Source organism: Anomalospiza imberbis, chromosome 18 (assembly GCF_031753505.1).
Source record: "Anomalospiza imberbis isolate Cuckoo-Finch-1a 21T00152 chromosome 18, ASM3175350v1, whole genome shotgun sequence".
Taxonomy (NCBI): domain Eukaryota; kingdom Metazoa; phylum Chordata; class Aves; order Passeriformes; family Viduidae; genus Anomalospiza; species Anomalospiza imberbis.
The window spans coordinates 12604441-12627777 of NC_089698.1; the positions used below are offsets into that span (position 1 = coordinate 12604441).

Sequence of the window (23337 nt, forward strand, 5' to 3'; positions counted from 1 at the left end):
GCTCCTGGAGCTCAGCTCCAGTTTGTGTGTGCAAAGATCCTGTTTGGGGAGGGAGAGGAGCAACTGCAGTCTGAGCACAGCCCAGCCACGTTGTCTCTGCATCTCCTGTTGGTTTCTGACTCTGGGTGGGATTTTGGGAGGGTTTGGCTCACAGGACCACAGGCAGGTGGCTGTGCCCTGGTTCTGGCAAGTCCAGCTGTCCTTGAGGAGCACGGCTGTGCAGAGATTTAGGAGGAGCAGCTCTGTGGGACCCTCTTTGCTGGCAGTGCAGGAGAGGGGGTTTGGCCCTGTTGCCAGAAGGGAGGTCCTGATCCAGGTTGGTTTTTTCCTTTGGCCATGTAATTTTCTCATAATCCTTCAGTCCACACTCTGAGTAGAACCCTGGTTGCCTTGTTCTTTGATGGGGTTTGTGTTTACAAGAAATTGGTGTTTTCTCCTCATAATCAGACTATTGATGAAACCATGTTTTGTTCAAAAGACTCATCAGCAGGACAAAGAAAAGTTGCTTTTAGAAATGTTTCTGTTTGTGTGAAACATTCATCACTCTTATTAGAGTGCATGAGTAAACACTTCCTTGGCTTTCTTTCCATTGACCTGATCTGAGGATACGTAGGGAATGACTTTCCTGGCTGCCAAAATGAATAAATGTTGGGTAAATATTGAGCTCTGTTACCTCATGGCCGGGACAGCTCCTTGGGTACAGGCTATGACTTGGTGCAGGTCGGTTGTGCCCTCCCCTTTGTTCCCTCCCCTTTGTCCCCTTGGAACCTTGAATGTCCTGGGGCGTAGGGAGGAGCTCACATGGAGTCAGAGCAGTTCTGACCATGCTGAGATCAGGAGAAGGAGGAGCAGGGGTGACTTTTCTGCTTTGCACTAAAGGGTTTTTTTCAGATATCCCTTTCCTTGCTGCCCCTCCAGCCTGGGATTCCCCTTCTGCTTTCACTCCCAGCAAAGGTAAAAGCTGAAAGCACATCTTTGAGAGGGAACTGGGAAGAAGGATGTTGCAGGTCATCTCCTTCCAGTTGAATAGGTTAATAATGTCCTTCCTGGACAAGAAAGCAGGCAGAGAGTGCAGTAATTTCACTAATAAGGTGCTGATTTGCATGATTAGGGGCATAATAGCCTGACACAGCAGTGTGTGTGCATCCAGCAGCCACTTATTGACAGCCAGGTACTGCTGATCATCCACACCAACCTGAGACAGCAAAGGAAACAGGGGGGTCGTAAAAATAACAGCTTATTTATTTCTCTCTCATTGTGTTCATTTGGGGAATTACTATGTGCTTTCCCCTCCAGCCCTGTTCAAACCACCCACGTGGCTTTCAGAGGTTGGGAGGTGGTTCAGGTTTTAAATAGCAGGGAAAGACGTGGGATCAAGTGAAAAAAAAAAATGGGAACATCCAGGAGGTTCTTCTATTTTTTGCCCCTTAAATGCAGGTCGCTGCTGTGCTGCGACTCTCTCAGCACTTCAGATCTTGCAGCACAGCAAACAGCTCTTTAATTATTATTGTTTTTCCCCAAACAAGCAATACTTGGTGTTAATTTGTAGTTGAGCGTGCCTCTGTTTATCCAGCAATCTAAGCCAGGCGTATGAATGTGGTAAAGGCAATTCTATGTCCAATCACAAATATTAATCATACAGTTCAATTAACAAGAGCTGAAATTCCACGACAGTTTGAAAGTAATGATTTAATTGAAAAGGCCTTTAGAAAGTACATTTGCAAAATCATTTGAGCCAACAAATTCTGCAATACTTAAGCCATTTGTTGATTTTTGACTTGTGAATAATTAATGTTCTCATCCAGACTCTCCCCTCTCAGTACAAATATTCCTCTGGGACACGGCAGTATTTTTTGGCACATGAAAAGTCACATAATCCATACTTAGTCTTGGACTTCTGCAGAAGATCACAACAGAAAATAATCGTGTTAATCCTATTTGCTATTATTTTCATCACCTAAAAATGATTTACTTGCTGACTGTCCAAAGTTGTTGGACTTGCTTCCTTCACCAGTGCCACATTTTTAGTTCTGCTCCCTTTCGAGGGGCGCTCAGGGGCCGTGTACCTGCAAAGTGCTGCATCCTGAGGAGCTCCAAGACCTTGGAAGGCAGAGAGTTGCCGCCGCTCTTGGATGAAATCCGGGCTGGTTTTGTTCTATTAATTGAAGTCTGAGTCAGTGTTGGTTGTTGTTACATGCTCCCTTTGCATCTGCATTGGCTCCAAATCAATATTTGTGTCTTTAATCCCCACGTGTTGTCTCCCAAGCGCAGAGGTGGGATGCGTGTAGACTTTTGATGCTGAGCACTGGTTTTGGTGCACGGTGTGAAGGTCCTGGCACAAAAAAGAAGCTCAGAGGAAAAGTCTCCTGACTTCTTGTATGACCAGCGGCTGCCTCTTGGTCTTGTGTTTAAAAATTGTCACCATTTTGCACTTTCTGAGCGAAGGTTGCTCAGAAAAGCAGGGATGGAAGGGCTGCCCCACTTGCAAAACGAGTGGCTTGAGCAAACGGTGCTGTGTCTCGTGCAGTCAGGCACTGTCACCTCTATCACTGCAGAAGTCCTGGTTGCCAGGTGAAGGAAGTGTGGAAGTCACAGCACTCTGTGTACGTGCCTCACATGCTTTGTTCTTCTCCCCCCGCATTTGCTGGGTTGTTGGAGGAGCCGTTTTCCAGCGTTTTCCTGCCCTCTGAGGCCGTGTAGGAGGTAAATTCATTTTCACATGCACCGCAGGGACACGCGGCTCTTCAATCTGTTAATAAGCAGTTTTCTTTCTCAGTCACTTTATATGCTGCTCAAAGAGATGTAAATCTAAACAAATACCAGTAATTAGTGGATGCGCTTAACAAATCTGAATTGGATTCCATGACCCAGTTGAGCAACAGACCCTCTGACAGAAGAGCCACCACCTGCCTGAGAGGAATCTGTCAAACTCCTCTAATTTTTTTGATATTTATTCATTAGGGTGATGAGCAGCGACAGAGGAATTGCCATCTGCCTAACCTGGATCACTGCTATCCATCAGTTTTTGGGGACAGGTCTTTCTCCATGTCTTGTTTCCTTGTTCCGTTACCTGTGCAACTGCAAGGACCTGTCAGCTATAGTCTTGCTGTGCACTGGGGGAAATGTTAATTAGGGCATGATAATGATAATGATAATGATAATGATAATGAGAATAGAATAGAATAGAATAGAATAGACAACCATCGTCTAGTCCAGTTGGACTGATGGAGGACATCAACTGCTGAAGGTCATCAGCTGAAGTTGTGGGAAGTGGTGGAGTCACCATCCCTGGAAGTGTTCAAAAACTGAGCAGGTCTTGGGGACCTTAGGGGTGCTCAGTCACAGGCTGGACTTGATCTTAGAGACCTTTTCCAACCTTTATGATTCTGTGATGGTGGAAAGTTTTGTTCTGCTCCCAGCTCTGCCACATGAGTGGAAGGAAACTCTTTGTTTCTATTAGCAGTGAAATGACAAAGAAACTCAGGTTATTCACCTTAGAGGGCAGCAGGTTCTGTGCTTGTGGGGTGAAGGGGTGAGCAGGCCATGTTTGCTGTTGCTCAGGGCTGGGTGTGAGGGAGTGAGGGGTTTGACTTGCCCTTGTTGTTAACGTGGGGTGGGCATGGTGTCTGTGCTTCTCCCCAGTACGGTGACTATGATCCCAACGTCCACAAGAGAGGCTTCCTGGCACAGGAGGAATTGCTTCCCAAGCGGGTAAGGAGCTCAGCAGCATTGGGGAGTCCGTGTCCAAGCTGTCCTGAGGCTGCTGGACCTGTCTTGGTGTTTCTGGCTTTCTTGCTGAGCCAGGAGCAGCACTGTAAGCTGGTCTCTGTCTCCCACCTATCCCAGGTAATAAACCTGTACCAGATGACTCCAGAGATGTGGGAGGAAAGGATAACAGCCTGGTATGCAGAGCACCGGGGCAGAGCGAGGTGAGCTTGTGCAGCTGGGCTGGGTCAGGGCCAGTTCCCTCCCCTGGAGAGTCACCAGGTTTTGGGAAGCTTGGGCAGGCGCTGGATGAGCTCTGCCAGCAGGTTAATCTCAGCAAACATCTGCAGCAGCCTCGGGAAGAGCTCAGAGCTTTTGTTGATGGCTCTGCTTTTGCCTTGCTGTCCCCTGGTCACTGTCGGGGCCTTCAAGAGAATTTAGGAATGATGCAAAGTAAGGACTCACCTGCATCAGGGATCTGGGAGGATAAATAGGGATTCAAACTATATGGTTGCCTCAGGTGGTAAAATGCTCCTTTTGGGGGATAAACCTAAAGCCATGGATCTGAAACAGTGGCATCCCAGGCAGGGATTTCCTATTTATGCTGAAGGGACTGGGAGGTGAACAAAGCCAGGCCTGGAGTGCTGCATCTCAGCAGCCGCTCAGATGCTGGCAGCTGCAGAGTGAGATTTGCTCTTGGACTTCATTGATCCTGCCAGCAAAGACAGGATTGACCTGTGTGATAGAGACAGTCCAAGCTTTAAAGCCTGGTGAGTGCTTAGGATCAGCAGGAGCAGCTATGTCCCTCTGTGATCCTCCCAAACACTGTTCCTGCCTGACAGAGATGAAGCTGAAATGGAGTATCTGAAGATAGCCCAGGACCTGGAAATGTACGGCGTGAACTACTTTGCCATCAGGGTGAGTTGGGTGGACTGGGGATCCTGTTTTCCTGCCAGGGTAATTTCCATGTCCTGGAGAGCCAAGAGAGCTGGGAGGTGGCATTTGGGGGTGGCATTTGAGGGGAGGCAACAGCTCCCGGTACCCAGTGCTGTGTCACTGCTTGGGGCTGGCTGAGGGGGAAACAGTGGGTTCACATCTGACCCTCCCAGTGATTTCTGCTCTTTCCTTCTGCAGAATAAAAAGGGCACAGAGCTGCTCCTTGGAGTTGATGCCTTGGGTCTTCACATTTATGACCCAGACAACAGGTTGACCCCTAAAATCTCCTTCCCGTGGAATGAGATCCGGAATATCTCCTACAGTGATAAAGAGGTATGGATGTGTCCCAGCTTCTCCCTGAGAGCAGTAAGAACACAACTGGCATTTAAAACTATTTCTCTTGGCTTCTCTCTGCTGTGCTTGCTCTCACCAGCTCAGCTAAGGGCAGCTCAACTCCTCCAGTTGAAACCTTAATCCAAACCTTCCTGAAACTGTGCAGGAGTGGGCGTGCAAGGGGTCACTGGGGAGCTGGTTCTCCTCTTCGGTTTCAAACCTTCTATGTAATAATCTTTTCAAAAACCCCAAGTTGCTGTTGATGTTCTTAGCCCAAATACCAGAGTTCAGAAGTTAAAATATCTTCTTTACTGCATATATTACAGTATTTATTACTGTGGATATATTCTGTATTATGGAATACAGGGAGATGTATTCCTGGGGAGAAGAGCTCTTGCCATCTCATTACATCATCTTGGGTGTCAGGCTGCTGGGCTTGGCATAGCAGCTGGAATCTTTTTAGGAAGTTGAGCAATTTAAGGGCGCTGTTGGATAGTTATTTATTAAATCCAGAGTCTAAATATGGGTCTTTGGGATTGTTGGCCCTCAAACCTAATTGAGAACAGAAGTGCAATTGGCTGAGGAGGGGGGACTGAGCAGCTCCATTTTAAGTCTGAGAGCTGCTCAAAGAAACCAGCTGCCTTCATGGTAAGGAAGAGAATTAACTTCTTAATTAAAAATGGTTTTCTAATCTAAACATGATATTGATCAGGGGAGCAGCTAAAGGTTTCTCATCAGCTGCGTTCATTGCATGTCTTGTGAAGTTTTATAAGCAGTAAATCCATGCTGGAATTGTCTCCACTTGCTTTACTCCTTAAAGAGCTTCACGAGCGCAAAAAGCCCAGCACTGAGTGACTTCCAAAGCTTCCCTGCCTGTTACAGTGCAGTGGGAGCTCCCCAGAATGCAGGGACTGACCCTTGCCGCAGGACTGTAGCAGAGCTCTCTCCAGGGGAAGGATGGGTCCCTTCCGTCAGCTCAGTCATCTGTGTAATCAGGTGCCCACGAGCAGGCCTGACCTGATGCACACAGGGCCAAGAGCTGGGAACAGCAGCTCTGCTGACATGGGGGTTGTCCCTCCTAACAAAGACTGACTGTTCACATGGAGCTGAAACTCCTCTCCCAGCACATTCCTGCTGCTGCCCTCAGTGACTGCTGGGGGCCCTGCTGGAGCCCGAATCCAGGGACGTTCATGCACGTCTGCTTTTGTGAAAGTTTTAAAAGATTGGCTCTTAGACTGCCAGAGCGAGGCAGTGCCAGGGCAGGGCCCTTTGCAGGCAGGGCCGTGTATTGACAGATCTCCCACTCTAATGGACACACTCTGTCTGCTCCAGCTCCTCAGCCCGTTATTTCTGTAGCGTGTGGGGGAGTGATGGAATATGTGCATGTCTCCTAAAAAATGCCATCTTGCAGAGCACTCCATCTCTTCAAGTACCCTTCTGATAGTGCAGAGGCTTCTCTCCATCCAAGGGCTGCATTACCAAAGCCCTTGAGGGATTTGTGCCACCACTGGCCTCTCAAGAGAGCATCTGTGTGAGAGCTTTGGAGAGGGTGAAGCCAGGCCATAGGTAGAGCTGGCTGGTTGGCACATGGACTGTAAATATAACTTACAGCCAGGGAATAAGAGTTTGAATTGTGGGGAAATCTTAGAACATGGCTGAGCTCTGGAGACGAAAATACATGGAAAATTCTTCTGGGGAGCTCTTGTGAGTGGAGGTGTTGGTGGGAAGGGCAGCAGCTCCTTGCTGTGTTCCTGGTGCAGCTCTCCTGCCCTTTTAACTCCCTGACAGGAGAGTGCAGCCAGCTGGGAGTTGGGCTCTTCTCCCAGGTAACAAGTGACAGGATGAGATGAAACAGCCTTGAGTTGTGCCAGGGAAGGTTTAAGTTGGATATTAGGGAAAATTTCTTCATTAAAGCGCTGTCAAACCCTGGCCCAGACTGCCAAGTAAAGTGTTCAGAACACTTGTGGATGTGGCACCTGGGGACATGGTTTGAGGGTGAATATGACACTGGAATTTTAGGATCTTGGAGGGCTTTTCCAACCTTTTCAACCAACTCTGTGGTTCCCATCAGGCACCTGAGCTGGTTCTTCCTCCCTTTGGAAGCATCCTGAGTTCCTGCTGTGGTTTTTGTGTTCCCTGCAGCTCCCAGGAGAGCAGCACGTTGCCTGGGGAGGTGCTGAGCTGAACCCCCACCCCTGCAGGGTTCTCTGCAGAGGACACCAGCTCCTGTGGCCCCCGTGTTTTCCTGACAGGAGGAGCAGTTGTCTCCTTGGCTGCTTTGGATGCAAGTCCTCTTGCTTGGCTCAGAGCCATGGGGACGGCTCTGAGTCGTGTGTCTGACCCTGCTGACCTGCTCTGAGCCAGAGCTTTCAGGAAGAATTTTATAGCTGCCTTTTTATTAAATGCACCACTCTCTGATAACTCTCTCCCTCTTTATTTTTTTCTTTTCAGTTTACGATTAAGCCATTGGACAAAAAGATTGATGTTTTTAAATTCAATTCATCAAAGCTGCGTGTGAATAAGCTGGTAAGTGCACAGACAGACTTTTTTTACTGCCTGCAGCAGTGGGTTCTGCAGAGAGTGTGAGACAACGAGCTTTTGGGGCTTTTCCTTTGAGAGGGAGCTGCTGCTGTGTGGTTTTGATGGGGTGTAGCAGTTACTGCTCGCTGAAGGAGGGAAAGGGGAGACTCAAGGTAAGCTGCTCCACAGAACCTCTCCCCCTCCCCTGTTTTTGTGCTCCCTTTTGCAGCTCTTGGTTTTCAGCTGACCTAAATAGTGGAAGCACTTAGTAAATACAACTCCCAGCTTTGCTCAGTTCTTCTTTCTTCCCATGTGGATCTTTCCCATTCTGCCCTGTGTCGTAGCTTTCCCTGCTTTGGGAGGCACCTTTACCACAGTCCTGGCTTTTCCCCCTCTGAGGACACTCTCCTTGGACAAGGATGGGCTGCATTGAGCTGTCCATGTTGGAGACCAGCTTTAGCTGATGGTCTGGATTTGGATCCATTGTTAGGTGACACAGGTACCTTTGCTGTCCTGGTTGTTGGCTGTGCTTCATATTCCATAGGAAATGGGACTTCCTTGTTCATCATCAGGTTCATAGCGCTGAAATCTTCAGAGAAGTCATTTGTGACTTGGGTTGTGGCTGCCCCATCCCTGGAAGTGTTCCAGGCCAGGTTGGACAGGGTTTGGAGCAACCTGGGACAGTGGAAGGTGTCCCTGCCCATGGCAGGGGTGGCACTGGATGATCTTAAAGTTCTCTTCCAACTCCAACCATTCCATGATTCTTGTGATTTTATAAAATGGAAGAAGAGCATGTAAATCAGTCCTTTAGAAAAGAATCCAAATTTAGAACCCTGCTTTTATTGCTAAAAAAATCTTTTCACTCCTCTGTGTGCCCACCTTGTGCTAACCCTCCTCTAGCACTGCCACCTCCCTGGTCCTTACCAGAGAGAGAACCACACTGGGGCTCAAATCCCTTCAGCAAAGGAATCTGGAGATGCCCAAGCAAGTTTTTGATAAGCCTTCTGTTTGTCCAAATGGAAAGTGGTTTTCCTTTCTTTTTTTTTTTTTATAATTTATTTTTTAATCTCAGTGCCTTAAATGTACACTGGGGAGAAGGTGCAAGTTCATCTTGAGCCTACAGAAAGGGAGCAATGAGAACCAGGGAGCCAGGCAGAGCTGTAGAAATTTTTATTTCATTATTTGGCCTCTTGCCTTTTTAGAGTGGGTGTAAAACAACACCCATGCCGTGCTGGAGGCACAGAAAATTGGTGTCTGCAAAGAGCTGCTATACCCAGGAGCCGGTGTTTGGTGTGGGACCTGGCTCCCTGCCCCTCCTACAGCTGTGAGAGCTCGCAGGGTTGAAGCTCAGTGGGTGGAAGCACTAACAAGCACCAAATCAAAGCAATTCTAGTGGTTTTGTGTGTCAAGAATACAAACCACCTCATTGCCATCACGCATACAGCTGTTCCTCTCTGCTCTTCACCCCTGACTGCAACAGATTCTTCAGCTGTGCATTGGGAACCACGACCTCTTCATGAGGAGGAGGAAGGCAGACTCGTTGGAGGTGCAGCAGATGAAAGCACAGGCCAGGGAGGAGAAGGCCAGGAAGCAGGTGAGCCACATGTCCCATAACCAGTGAGCCAAAATCAGAAATGTCCTTGGGAAGGACAGGTCTCTGGAATCACTTCAAAGCAGCTTTGAGGGAAGGTCCAGCTGAACATTTGTTAGTAGCCTGCTCCCAGCTCTCCAGTCATCGCAGCTTGGCTCTGCAGGTTGGTGGCAGCCTGAGTCCAGCCCCCAATTTGGGAATTAAACTGAGAGGAAAGGAGGGAAGAGCTGCCCTGGTTGTCTACAAGTGCGTGGCAGGCCGTGTGTTGGGACAGTTGATAAATCAGGGGCTGTGAGGGGGAGCTGTGCTCTGCTGTAGCTCTTTGGCTCATTTCTAATTGCAGGGTGATGGAATGCACGCCGACATTCCGGGCTGTGCAGCCTGGAATGCTAATGCCATGCTGGCCTCTCTCCGTGCCGCGGGTCGGCCCGGGCGGCCGGCACGGCGCGGCGGAGGCAGCGGCGTGGAGCCCACGAGCAGAGATCAGCAAATTGAATTGTATGAATCATTGTTTTCTGCTCGTAGACCTTTTCTACTCACTGAAACCCACACAGCTAATCTGAGCACTGGTGCTCAGAATATAAATGGCCCTTTGGCAGGAAAGCCACTAGAGAGGAGCAGGAGAAGCCAGAGCAGTCGCTGCACCCAGCAGGGGCTTGTGCTCATGGGTCTGGGTGCTACTGGGTTTGGGCATGGCCACAGAGGTGTTTGTGTGGGATGGAGGTGCTCAGCTGGCCTGGAAATGGGACATGGCTTGTCCTTCAGGCACTTCTCTCAATCCTTGTGTGGAGCTGAGGTGCTCAGCTGGGCTGAAGGTAGGACATGGCTTGTTCTTCAGGCACCTCTTGGTGTTTGTGTGGAGCTGAGGTGCTCAGCCAGCCTGGAAATGGGATGTGTCTTGTCCTTCATGTACCTCCCAAGGTGCTTGCGTGGTGCTGAGGTGCTCAGCTGGGCTGGAGGTGGGATGTGACTTGTCCTTCAGGCACCTCCTGAGGCAGTTTTCCTTCATGTAGCTCGTGGAGTGGCAGGATAGGTCTGGGCTTGAGTCACTGCAAGCTCCACTGGGGAAGAGGGACTTCCCACAGGGATTCCTCTGGTCAGTAAGGAGTTGGCACTATAGAACCACTGAGAATGGAAAAGCACTCTGAGGCCTCCAGCCATCAACCCTTCACCACTGTGCTCCCTATGCCGTGTCCTTAGTGGAGCAGAAGGTCCTTGGAAGGAGCAGCGTGGTGTCCAAGTGCTGACAGCCTCAGGGATGGGTGGTCAGGCATTGGAATGGGCTGCCTAGGGAAGTGGTGAAGTCAGCATCCCTGGAAGAGTTCAGAAGTGGATGTGGCACTCAAGGGTATGGTTTTGTGGAGTACACAGTGGTGCTGGGATAATGGTTGGGCTTGGGCTTAGAGGGCTTTTCCAGCCTGAACAATTCCATGAATCTTTAAGTTTTATGATCTGTGAGGTTTTGATGTATTTGGATAACACCACACCCAAGATCTTGTGCTTATTTGGGCTGCTGGAAGAGCTGAGGGTTCTGGGAGGGAGCAGCAGCTTAAGGGCTTCACTTGAGCTCCCAAATCCAGAGCACTTGGGCTCCATGGGAAAGGTCAGGCTCCTGTGTGGGCTGGCTGCCCTGTCCTGAGTGAGCTACTGTGCTGTCTGCCCTGCTCCCTGCTCCCTCCCCAGCATCCACAGTCGTTAACTGGTTTCAAATAGTCCTTTTAGATCAGGAATTCTTGTTAATGGGAGTCCTGAGCGGGATGCAGATCATAATGATAATTAATGAGGGGAACCTTTAATGGAAGGAAGCAGATCGGTTGGAACAGTGGGTGTCCCGCTTTCAGAGCACAGCTGGTGTCCAAGGAGTAGAGAAATGTGGCTTGTCTCACTTCCTTCCCTTATTAAACCCAGCAGGTCTCCTGTCCTGGCTGTAGCATGGATATTTATAATGCCCCATCCCTGTGGGACTGGAGGGATTAAACTCAGTGTGTTAATTAGTCCAATGGCTCCCTTGGGCTCTTGGCTAGTGAAGAGACAGTCCCTGGGCACAACAACCCTCCCAGCATCTTCTGGGGAGAGCTGGCAGGTCCTCGTGGCTTGGATCTTCTCCTCCTGAAGAAGCATTGCTGTCCCCTGCGAATGGAGAGGGTTTGTTTTATCCAGGAATTGTCAGAGATGGTTGCACTCTGTGTCACCTCCCTCTGAACGAATGGAAGTGAAGGTTACAGGGTGCTGGATTGGATATCTGATCAAAAGGAGCAGCTATCCTTGTCCTTCAGCCTCCTGCCATGTGCTTTGGTGTTTGGGAGATGCCCTCAGACTGTCCATAAGCCCAGTCCTGCTGTAAGAAACTCCAGAGAGTTAAGCTGGAGATCTTGAGGCCCAGTTGTTCTGGTCTGCCCTGTGACTCAGCCTAGGAGGGCACTATTTGGGGACATTGTCACCTGCAGGCAGCTCCCGTGGCCATGCTGTGAGTGACAGCCTGAGCAGAGGATGGGAATTGTCTCAGGACTGGCACTTTTCAAGGGGGCATCAAACAGGCTGCCCAGGGCAGTGGTGGAATCACCATCCCTGGAAGGGTTAAAAGAACGTGTGGATGTGGCACTTGGGGACATGGATTAGGGGTGGCCTTGGCTGTGCTGGGGGAGCAGTTGGACTTGATGATCTTGGAGGTCTTTTCCAACCTAAGTGATCCCATGATTCTGTTCTTTGATCAGGTCATCCCAGTCCATGGACGTTCCCATTGTCACTACCAGAGAGGAGGCAGCAGTGCTCTGACCTCACCCATGACTCCTTCTCATCCATGGAAAACCTTCCTCACGTGTGTTTTTCTCCTCGCTTTCCCCAATCCCTTTTTCCCAGATGGAACGACAGTGCCTGGCGCGAGAGAAGCAAATGAGAGAAGAGGCTGAGAGGACCAGGGATGAGCTGGAGAGGAGGCTGATGCAGCTGAAGGAGGAGGCAACCATGGCCAACGAGGCTCTGGTAGGTCCCTGGGAGGCCATTTCCCGAGCACTGCAGCTGCTCCTCGCTCTTTCCACTGTGGAAGTGTTTTTGGAAGCGCTCTACGACTGCCCTAAGACTGCTCCCAAACTGCTGCCAGTGGCCAGTGAGCAGCAGGCTGGATGGAGCTATTTCATCCTGCAGGGCTGCTTGGGAGGAGCACAAAGAGGATGATTTGGGACAGAGCCTGGGCACATCCCAGCCTTGGCGGCAGACGGCTGCAGGTTTTCACGGAAGGGAGGGATTCTATGGAGCGTGTCGGAGCGAGCAGCTCGGGGCCCTGCTCCGGGGGCTGTGGGCACATTCAGGGAGACATCGGCTGTCCTTAATGGCTTCGTGTCCCGGAATTGTCAGATGAGGTCGGAGGAGACGGCGGATTTGCTGGCGGAGAAGGCACAGATCACGGAGGAGGAGGCCAAGCTCCTGGCTCAGAAGGCGGCCGAGGCCGAGCAGGAGATGCAGCGCATCAAGGCCACGGCCATCCGGACTGAGGAGGAGAAGAGGCTGATGGAGCAGAAGGTGCTGGAGGCAGAGATGTTGGCACTGAAAATGGCCGAGGAGTCGGAGAGGAGGTCAGAGGGTACAACCTTGCAGCTGCTTTTGCTTTGCTTCCCGCCCCCTTCAAGTTATCCCTCTGAGTTATCCTCCCTCAGCTTCCCACGTGTGTCCAACAGCAAATGGCCCTTTGGCCCAGATGGCTTCCCTCTCCAAAAGCCAGCTCTGCTTTTGGGTGCTTTCTGCATCCCTCCCTTGCATTCCCCAAAGTATTTAACAACATTAATAACACCTGGGGGTTGTTCTTCCTCTGGATGGTAGTTCTACCTTCCCTATTCTCTCCTTACTCCTGTATTTATCTCTCAGTTGTTCAGTTCTCCTTTCCAGCCATGAGTTCTGTTCCAGGTTAGCCTTGAACAGAGACTTTGCTCCTTGTTAAAATTGGTGTTTCCATCCTCCTGATACCCAAGCCCAGGTCCCATGGTGAATGTGGCAGTGAGCAAGTAAAAGATGAGCCTTGTTTCCTTCCAGCTGATTACTCCTCTCTGTGTGAGAGCCTGCTGGGTGTCAGCCCTTCTGCTCGGATGAACTCAGCCCTTCTCAGTCTCTTCTTGCCTATTCCACACTGTGATCCTGCTTCTCCATCCTCTCGTTCCTCCTGGCTCCAGTGTGATATTTGCTGTTTGCTGTTGGTCTTTGCAGGGCAAAGGAGGCTGATCAGCTCAAGCAGGACCTGCAGGAGGCTCGCGAGTCAGAGCGCAGAGCGAAGCAGAAGCTCTTGGAGATCACTAGCAAGTCTTCCTACACAGTAAGAGTGATCTGTGTTGTAATTCCCTGTTCCCTGACCTCCTGTGTAGCCTGGAGGAGCCTCCTTCTCCATCCCAACCATGGAGGGGGCTGAGCTGTCTCTGCTGCTCAGAAATCCTGAGCAGTGCTTGCCCTTTTCATCCCTGCATCTCATCCAGCAGAACTTCACTATGCTCTTTTTTTTTTCCACCCACCTCTTGCTACAAGAGCAAAGGAGCTGCTGGTGAAATTAAAGCAGCAAATTTTAAACCAATTTAGCAGCCGTATCAAGCCACTTTGCCAGCACGTGTGGAGTGCACCAGCTTAGCAATAACCTTTAAAATAGGGTTAAATATGTCCTTGTTAGGTGGGATAAATACTGTTCAGAACCTGTAGATTCATTCTTTGGGCATAAACTGGACCTTCATGTGCTGGAAAAAAACTTACTTGAAGGGAGATTATTCCATAATTGTCCATTAAGAGGATTTCACACCTTCCTCTGAAGCATCTGGTCCTGATTCGTGCCGGGCACCGAAAAGCCAGACTAGATGACCATTGCTCTGACTTGTCTGGCAGTTCTTTTCCTCTGCTTCTCTAATTGTGCCTGCAAAGCCCATCAGGTGCCTCCAGCCCTGCAGCTCACACCTGTTCCTTCCTGGCCTGGGGGAAGGGGAAGAGCATCAGGAATGGGCTTGACCTGGGAGTTATGGACAGGCCAGCACAGAGGTTTGAATTTGTACCTGCAGGCTCCTTCCCCCTTTGTCTGGAAACTTTATAGGAGCAGATTGGAGAGGGGTTGAGATGAAGCAACTTTTCATCCCGATTCCCTGGAATTCACTGCAAGAATATTTGGAAGCTGTTAAAAATAACAGTGATGGAAAATAATCAGGTGCTCTCAGCTCTGGGACACTCGGTCAAGTGAGCGCTGGATAAAGCCCAGCTTTGGAGTGCTCCTTCTTGTACAAGTCACTAGAATTCTGGGATGCACCAGCTCCTTAATTCTGGCTTTAAGTTGTGCACAGGGAGACACTTGTCCTCATTGGAACTGTGCTGCAGGGCCACACCAGCCAGTGTATTTGGGCAGCTCTTCCACTCCATGTTCCTTTGTTGCCATGTCCATCCTTAGTGAAACCAGCAGAGCCCCAGCTCAAAGCCCTTGTGCTGAAATCTCTGCGCAGGGGAGCAGCTGGGTGGCTCAGCTCTCTGTTCCTGTGGAATTAGAGCCTCATTAGGGGAATGTTGTGGGATTGCATAGACCTCAGCTCCACCCCTCCAGCTGCATCTGCCTGGAGGCAGAGCTGCCACTTCCAGACACATGGGGCTGTGTCCTCTGCCTTCCCTACAGAGCCCTGGTCTTCCAGACACAGCTGCCAGTGCCTGCTGGGCAGGGAAATGCTTTTTCCCTCCCCATTTCAGTGCCAGGGGTCCCCTGATGCAGCTGCTGTTCCTTCTGCCCCTCTCCCTGCCCTGGGATGAGGGATGTACTGCACAGACTCTGTGGCTGTTGTTTTCAAGGTCAGGAGGAGGCTGGTGTGCCCAGCATGTCCATATCCAGGTGAAAACACCTTGCTGGGCTCTTCTATCATCTGTTACACTTCCCTGGATTGCCAGCACATGGAGGGACCCTGATTTGAAAGCTGTTTCTGGGAGACTTGAGTTCCTCAGCTCTGATGAACAGTGTAGAATTCCAACCTTTCTCTTCCTGAACGAGGGTATAACACTGGACTTGTCCTTTTCCATGGTCCCAGACTTTGCTGTGTTTTCCCCCAACACTGGGAACTCAGCAGGACTTCACAAGAGCAAGAGAGGAAGGAGGGAGTGGATGGATGTAGAATCATTTAGGTTGGAAAAGACCCTTCAGAGATGGAGTCCAATCCCTGACCCAACTCTGTGCTGCAGAAAAGGCAAAAGAAACAGTTAAATAAATATATTTTTTAGCTTTCCAGTCTCCAATCCTGGTTCTTTAAAGCTTGTTTCAGTGTCTTTTTAGTCCTTGAAGCCCAGGCTGCTTTTATGATGTCACTGGTAGGTGATGCATGAGAAGTGAGATGTGGATCTGAGACTCAGGCCGTCAGGGCTTGGAGAACAACTCATTCCTTACGGACTTGGCCGCAAATCTTTGCCTCCCTCAGTGCCCTTCAGGTGCCAGCTAAAGGCAATCACCTCCTCTCTGATCCTGTGGGAGCTGAAAGTGGCTGGTTTGGGCTTGCCCAAATTGCTGAGCAGCAAAATAAAGGCAATGGCAGCACCAGGAGGAGCTTTCCCTGCAGGGGAACCCTCCTGACCTGCTCTGTGCTCTGTCTGGGTCCTCTGTGTCGCTCTGTATTCCAGAGGGATCCAAGGGATGGCCACTGCTGGTATGGTGCTTGCCTCTTAACAGCAGGAAATTGCTGTAACGCAGGAACAGGGCTTTGCAGTTTGTTCCAGGTCAGGGAACACATATGGAAAAAGCTCCCTGTCCTTTTTATCATCCCATGGCCCTGGATTAGAAATAACAGCACCTGCTGAAAGGGCTGCCCAGGATTGTTGCTAATGGCAGGGAATCTGCAACAGGAATTCTGTCCCCCTGCCCTGCTCAGCTGAGACCCCACCTGCAGAGCTGCCTCCAGATCTGAGGGCCCAGCACAGAAGGGATCTGGAGCTGCTGGAGCCAGTCCAGAGGAGGCCACGGAGCTGCTGCAAGGGCTGGAGCCCCTCTGCTCTGGAGCCAGCCTGGGAGAGCTGGGGGTGCTCCCCTGGAGAGGAGAAGGCTCCAGGGAGAGCTCAGAGCCCCTTGCAGGGCCTAAAGGGGCTCCAGGAGAGCTGGAGAGGGACTGGGGACAAGGGATGGAGGGACAGGACACAGGGAATGGCTCCCAGTGCCAGAGGGCAGGGATGGATGGGATACTGGGAAGGAATTGTTCCCTGGCAGGGTGGGCAGGCCCTGGCACAGGGTGCCAGAGCAGCTGTGGCTGCCCCTGGATCCCTGGCAGTGCCCAAGGTCAGGTTGGATGGGACTTGGAGCACCCTGGGCTAGTGGAAGGTGTCCCTGCCCATGGCAGGGGGTGGAACAGGATGAGCTTTAAGGTCTCTTCACACCCAAACCATTCCATGATTCTGTTAAATGCTTTGGTCCAGATATCAATCCTGTGCCTTTGAGAGCCCTGAACCCGCTCACTCTTTGGTTTTTCCATACTCCTCCTCACTCCTGCTGCTCTCTTGAGTTCTCCACCAATTTTTTCCTTGCTCCACGGCAGAGCAGTGCCAAGGGAAGAGAAGGAAGTAGTGCCTGTAGCAACCCTGATGAATTGGCTCAGGCCTTAATGGCTGCAGCATCTGAAATTCCTGCTCAACTGTTACTGCTGCTGTTGGGAGTTTTTGAAAACAAAACCCAACAAAGCTTGTACTGAAAAAAAACAAGCTAAAGGTTGTTTGAAGGCCAGCGGGCTGGCTCGGATGCTCCTGGCTCTCCTGCGCTGCAGGGACAGGAGAACCTCACGTGGGAAGGACTTTGGGAACGCCTGTGTGCCTTACAGGGAAGGGACTTGAATGTCAATGGGATGCAAGTATTTAAATCAGTTAAGTGCTTTGGCAGACCTGTCCCCTTTCCTTCGAGACTGGAATTTAGGTACTGAGCTGTCCCTTCCAGCGCCTGCTCCAGAATTAATGTGGCTTTGTTCCGTGCTGGCAGCAGAGGGGGAGGAAGGAGTTGGATTTCCTTGTCATGTGCGTCTTAACTCACCTGGAAGGCTCCAGCCAGGCCAAGTGCAGTTTGAGGCACCTCCTTGTTTATGCTTGTGTGAGGTGTTTGTGTTCCAGCTTCGCTGGTCGATGAAATGTTGTCCCTCTCAGATTTGTCCAAGGTGGGAACGAGCCCTGGCTGTTTGTGAATTCCAGGCTGGTGGTGAGGGAAGAGGCAGGTTATTGTGCAGAGTAAATCTGTCACCCCAGTGCTTGCAGGTCTTGCTGAAGAGGAGCTAACTGAAAACAGTCTTGGAGTATCCCAAATAGGAGAAATGAGGGAAAGAAAGAGCCAATGGAAGCTCAATCTCTCATTTGTTAGAGCAGGTACTCAGCAGTGCCATTCCAGCTTTGGGCACGTTGTTTTCCTTACAGGAATCCCTTAAAGCGAGAAGGAGCATCCAGGAGGGAGGTGGGGGATCTTTGGGATGCTGGGCTGGATTTCTCATACCCCAGAGCAGGGCTGAGCAGGCTGGCAGCAGTTGTGACTCAGCCCCATCTGATGCTGCTGTGCCACCCTTGACATGTGCCCTGCTTGCCACCTCATCCAGCGTGCTGCAGGAGCAGAGCCGTGACTCCAGCAGGGTATTCCTCTCCTAATGAGCCCGTTTGTTAGAGGTGTGACAGAATTTTTGACTGAGAGGAAGAAGGGTCATTTTTCAGGAGAAGATAAAACCTGAGGGCCTGGCAGTGTGTGTCACTGGGGGATAGCAAAGCATTTTGCAGGAGGAAGAAAGTCCCAAATCCTTGCTCAGGTGTTCCAGAGTGATTTGCTGTGTTATCTCCATTTCCAGCTGAATCTAGAAGTGGTGTCTAAACCTTTGGAGCTGTAAATTACTGAGGAGATAAAAATGTGTTGGTGCATCTCCATGGACCTTGCTGGAATGGCATCCTTGGGGTCACATTGGTCTTTGCTCAGACTTTGGGGAGCTGTGGAGTGCAGGACTGTGCTGTCACACGGGATCTTACATTGTCCCTGCTCACAGCTTGAACTTTATAAGCCTAATTGAATGTTAAATAGCAGACAGATGACTCCCAAGAGGCAGCTTAAAGTGACACAGCAGTGATAAAGCCTTGATTTTACCAAGTTTTGTCAATAGATTTTGAAGGCAGGTGGTGTTTTGTCTCCTCTTTTAGGACTACAAAGAATCCTGGAGGAGCAATGGCTTTGAATTGAGGAGCAAATTGGGGATGGAGTAAGGGGATGTCCAGGCTGATCTTGTGCTCGGGACTCTGGGCTCAAGTGTTGCTCTGATTTTACGTCGGCGTTGCGGAACATTGGCTGTAGTGGCACTTGTGTGGCCCAGAGTGATTAATTTGTGCTCTCTCTTCAGCAGTCCATGAACTCAAGTACCACAGCACTGCCCACTGACCTGCCAAGCTACAACCTCATCAGTGAGAGCCTCTCCTTTGACTTCAAGGATACAGACATGAAGAGGCTGTCCATGGAAATCGAGAAGGAGAAGTATGTGGCACGCATCCAGTTCGGGCTGGGCTGGGATTTGTGCTGCACTTGAGCCAGGTGTGGCCAGGAAGGCCAAGGGCACCTGGGCTGTGCCAGCCCTGGGGTGGCAGCAGGAGCAGGGCAGTGCCCGTCCCCTGAGCTGGCACTGCTGGGGCACCTCCAGAGCTGGGGCAGCGCTGGGACCCTCCTGACAGAGAGACCTGGAGGGGCTGGAGCGTGTCCAGGGCAGGGAACGGAGCTGGGAAGGGGCTGGAGCCCCAGGAGAGGCTGAGGGAGCTGGAAAGGGGCTCAGCCTGGAGAAAAGGAGGCTCAGGGGGGACCTTGTGGCTCTGCACAGCTCCTGACAGGAGGGGACAGCCCGGGGGGTCGGGCTGTGCTCCCAGGGAACAGGGACAGGAGGAGAGGGAACGGCCTCAGGCTGGGCCAGGGCAGGCTCAGGGTGGATTTTGGGAACATTTCTTATGGAAAGAGCTGTCCAGCCCTGGCACAGCCGCCCAGGACAGTGCTGGAGTCCCGTCCCTGGAAGGATGCAAAGGCCATGTGGATGTGGCACTTGCAGACACAGGGCCTTGGCAGTGCTGGGGAATGGTTGGACTTGGTAACCTCAGAGGGCTTTTCCAACCTGAAAAATTCTGGGCTTGTCCTGGGCTGAGTCTTTCCCTGATGGGGACCTGGTGTCACAGGCCTGTCCCTGCCACCTGCTCACAGGTGAGCTCAGGTCCCTGCTCCAGGCAGTTCCTCTCCATGTGGGAATCCTGGCTCCTGCCCAGGCTGGAATTGCCCACAGTGGTGGGAAGAGTTAACAGCAGGCTGAGTGCTGCAGGCCTGAGCTTGAGGCTTTGCAGGTGTCTAGGGAATGTGGTGATAGCTGGGGTGTGTTAAGGTCCTGCACTAGGGCTTTAACCCATTTTCCTTGGAATTTGTGTCACGTTCCTGAATGAAAAGTGTTCACCAGCAAGTTTGGATGTGATTATGAGCTTTGATCTTGTGTTTTCCTGAGGGTGAAAGTGTAGCCTTCGAAATTACCAATTGAGCAGAAATCAAAGCAGATCAGATTTTAATCTCTGTAATAATGATGTGCTTTGTTCATCGATTGGGTTGTGGATCAAAGCCACAATGGCTCTGTCTTCCCTCTCTGGCCAAAACTCCCTGAGGCTGCAGTGGCACACCCCTGGATCCCAGAGGCTGCTCTGGTTTGCCTCTGCTCAGTGCCCTCTCCCGTGTATGAAACCACAGACCTAGAGACAGGAGATTAAGAACTTCTAAAAACTTTTCCCAAAGCCAGAAGGAAAAAGATAGAAGCTGAAAATAACAGGATAATTCCTGGTTCTGTACCCAGGTTGCTATCTAGGTCATCCTGCTCTCCTGAGCATGGAGAGCTGCCTCTGCCAAATGCTGAAAGCAATAGGATCCTTTTCCTGTCTTTTCTGGGGTTGTTCTCTTTCCTCGGGTGCTGGGATAAACCTCTTTAAAAATGTTGGCACTGGAAAGGGTTCCTGTTACCCTGCTGGCCCTCTGACCTGACTCAGAGGGTTAATCACAAGTACAAGGCTCATGGGGTGATTTTTCCAGTTGATCTTTCGTTGTGGAAGTCCTGGGAATGGCTGGCTTTGGGGCTTGGTTTTTTCCCTTTCTTTCTTTTTTTTTTTTGGGGGGGGGGGGAGACTTTCTCTCTGCCAGACATGCTCAATGTCATATCAGATATAAAAATACCTGATATTTTAAGGGGATAATAAGATACCTGATATTTTGGGGACAGCACTTGCTTCCACACAGTTTACAAGCTAAATCTCTCTAAAACATGACAAGTCAGTACATCAGGGTCCTTCCTCATGGAAAGATGTGTGGATTTGGGTTGTGGAGCAGGTTTGGGAAGGGGTGCAGGGGTGTAGAGCTCTCCTGAGTAGCTTCTTAAACCCCTGTGTGTTGTAAACCTCTGTCAGCTTCACTTGCAAATTGGGAGACTTAAAATACCACCCAGCTTGGGTGTAATTTTGTATAATAATAATAATATAACTTACACTTTTATTGCTGGGTTGGCTGTCTGGGTCTCCTTTAATAAGGAACAAATAATTGCTCTGAGTAGCTCACTGTGTGCTATAAACTGATATGATCAGTTCCACACCTAAACATAATGGAGAAAAGCCGTGTTCTGTTATAATTCTGTTATCAGGTGTAACATCAGCACGTGCTGCTGGTCAGTGCTAACCCAGGGCTGTTCTGTGTGTGTGTTAGGGTGGAGTACATGGAGAGGAGCAAGCACCTGCAGGAGCAGCTCAACGAGCTGAAGACAGAAATCGAGGCACTGAAGCTCAAGGAGAGAGAGACTGCTCTGGATATTTTGCACAACGAGAACTCCAGCCGCGGCAACAGCAAGCACAACACTATTAAAAAGGTATCAGAAGGCCCCAGTTTGTATCTCCCCTGATGAAACCCGTTAAAAAGAACCCTAAAATCACCCTGCTTTTGATAATAAAATCGTTGAATCTAGGCTTTCTTCCCCAGCTGCTTAGCTTTGATTGGAGAATTCCAGCTTCTGGTGGTCCTGGTGTCCCAACCCAGCCTGGTCTCTCCAGTGCCGTGGGGAGGGATGTCTCCAGGGCTGAAGGTCTTTCTGAACCTTAAAAGCTGTCCAAGGATGTTGTTGGAAGGGCTCTGCATCCCCAGTGAACAGGAAAAGCCCTCCCTGCCTATTGCAGCTGTTCCCTACGAGCACTGAGCTTGTCTGGTGAATAATGAGGGCAGAAATACTCCTGGCTTAGGAGCTCTCAGTGGAAAAAGCCAAAAGCTCTTCCTCTCTTTTAATCTCTCTAGAGAAACCTGTAGTGCAGCTTCAGTCACTAACAACAAAGCCTTTGCTGGCAGGGGGGGTGAGACCTCTGCTCCCTGGAGCCACCTGCCTCCTGCAGTGGGGCTGACATGAGGCACTGCAGCCAAAAATTGAGGCTGCCTGGGTCTGCTGACCTGGGGGTCACCTGAAAGCTCACAACGAAACCCCATCTTTATTTTCCTACATCCCATCTTCTTCCTTTGCCCCAGTGCTGGGCTCTGTAGCGAGGGGCTGGGGGCACATCCACGATGGATTTGGATGGTGGTGGTCAGCCCCACTCACCTGCAAAGGCTTTTTTCCCTGCAAAGGCTTTTTCCTGGCTGGCTTTCTGCTAGCAGCTGTCCTCGGGAAGGTTTTAGAAATCTGTATGGCACGGGATGCAGGCCATGGTAACAACTGCAGACTTGAAAAACAAATTCTACTCTCCTTACTACTCCCAGCCAGAAGTTATGTGTGAAAGGATTTGGAAATATCAGTTCTTGCCAACTTTCATGGCTGGGAGTTTGTGATCACTGAATTGGGGCAGGAAAATGAATCTAGCGGGGCTCACTTGCTAGTTTTCCCGTGCTGGCCTGGAGCTATTCAGGTTCCTGTCACACTAGAGCAGAGAAAATAAAAATCTTCACAACCCCTTTTGTCATTGTGGAATCTGGAGGCGTTTCTGCTCCCAGTAGGTTTTGGAAGGATTTGTCTTTGTGTTCCAAGTCCTTGGTTTAAACAAAAACTGCTAAGTTTTCACTTCTGACAGAGAGGAGTTCATAGAGAGCTGATGGTCCCATTTGTCTCCCTTAAAGAGGATGGCTGGGCCATCATGACCATGTCTGTCGGGGCTTGTCACAGTGCGTCACTTTGCCTCCTTTTGAAGATGGAGTCTTGTCCTGTCCCCTCCCTTCCGGAGAGAGCGGGGGCTGCCCGGCTGCTGCATCTCAGCATGGATCAAAGGTTCCCAAATAATAGACTATTAGTGGAGACATCAGAGGGAAATTACAGCCTGCTCTGCTCAGGAAGGTCAGCAGGGCTTTTGTCTTCGCTGTGGTGAAGGCAAGGAAACATAGGACACTGGGAATGGGATATCAGTCCAGCAATACTTCAATGGCACCAACCCTCTGCCTCACCTGGAAGCTGCTGATTGCTCCAGGCAAGCCCTAAGATCCCAGTGATCACCTGCCCCTGTATCACACACGGGGATTATTATTATCATTTGTTGTTCATTTTATTTTGCTGGTTTAGCCTCAAGCCCAGGGCAGAAGACCTATCTGCATTTGAGAATTCCAAGTAGGTTATTCCAAGGTACTCTGCGTGGGGGTGCTGGGATCTGGCTGTGGCACTAACCCGTGCATGAGCTTGCCTGCGCTCCAGCGGGACCGGCTGCCCGCGGTCACCCGTCCGGCCCGGCTCTCCCTCCCTCAGGAGCACTCCCAGCCTCTCTGCATTTGTTCCTACACCTGATCCTCCGTGCTGGGAAGCTTCTTTCTTGGCAGAAGTCGTGTTGGCAACCTCAGAGGGGGAGTTCAGGTGGAGGCACTTAAATAATTCAGCGCGCCTGTTTTTGCGCCGGTGGTTGGGAATCCATCGGAGGTGCAGGGCAGCCTTTGAAGATTCCTTTAATGAAGTAAACCAGCACCTTCCCGCCTTGTTTGTTGCAGAAAGAAATTCAGGATGTAGAAAAAAATACCCCAAACAAACAGCCAAACGCCATCATCTCTACTGCCAACACTGTCAAAACGGGCTAAAAATGCACAGCTCTGTCTCGGAGCTGAGCAGCACGAGGATGCTCTGCCTGTTTGAGAAGCATCCCAGGAAGGTAAAGCAGAGGACTGAGGACAACTGGTGTCTGCAGGTGGCTCTTGTGGCAGAGGAAGGTCACCAGCACACCTGGGGACAGGAGTTGTCCTTCTCCCTGCACTGCCTCTGCTTGTCTCTCACCTCCTCCTGCCCAGGGGTTCCTGCTCTGTT

At 50.6% G+C, this 23337-nt stretch overlaps 1 protein-coding gene and 1 long non-coding RNA gene across 7 annotated transcripts in view; one reads left to right on the plus strand and one right to left on the minus strand.

Moving 5' to 3' along the window:
* NF2 (NF2, moesin-ezrin-radixin like (MERLIN) tumor suppressor) overlaps positions 1–23337 on the plus strand; it is a 46927-nt gene that overhangs the window by 15520 nt on the left and 8070 nt on the right. The window contains exons 5-16 of one of the 6 annotated variants that reach the window (XM_068209177.1): positions 3643–3711; positions 3847–3929; positions 4548–4623; positions 4840–4974; positions 7426–7500; positions 8975–9088; positions 11945–12067; positions 12440–12657; positions 13283–13388; positions 18421–18551; positions 20787–20946; positions 22612–22671. In XM_068209177.1, coding sequence (XP_068065278.1) covers positions 3643–3711; positions 3847–3929; positions 4548–4623; positions 4840–4974; positions 7426–7500; positions 8975–9088; positions 11945–12067; positions 12440–12657; positions 13283–13388; positions 18421–18551; positions 20787–20946; positions 22612–22647 — 1326 coding nt within the window. In that variant the 3' untranslated portion in view covers positions 22648–22671. Of the gene's footprint in view, positions 1–3642; positions 3712–3846; positions 3930–4547; positions 4624–4839; positions 4975–7425; positions 7501–8974; positions 9089–11944; positions 12068–12439; positions 12658–13282; positions 13389–18420; positions 18552–20786; positions 21043–22611; positions 22672–23337 lie in introns of those variants that run through there. The other 5 variants (XM_068209176.1, XM_068209178.1, XM_068209174.1 and 2 more) reach the window with 5 other exon arrangements.
* Positions 7393–7965, minus strand: LOC137484949 (uncharacterized). Its single transcript, XR_011005109.1, has 2 exons — positions 7743–7965; positions 7393–7640 (listed from the first exon to the last, which is right to left on the minus strand). It is a non-coding gene; the product is annotated as an uncharacterized lncRNA (long non-coding RNA).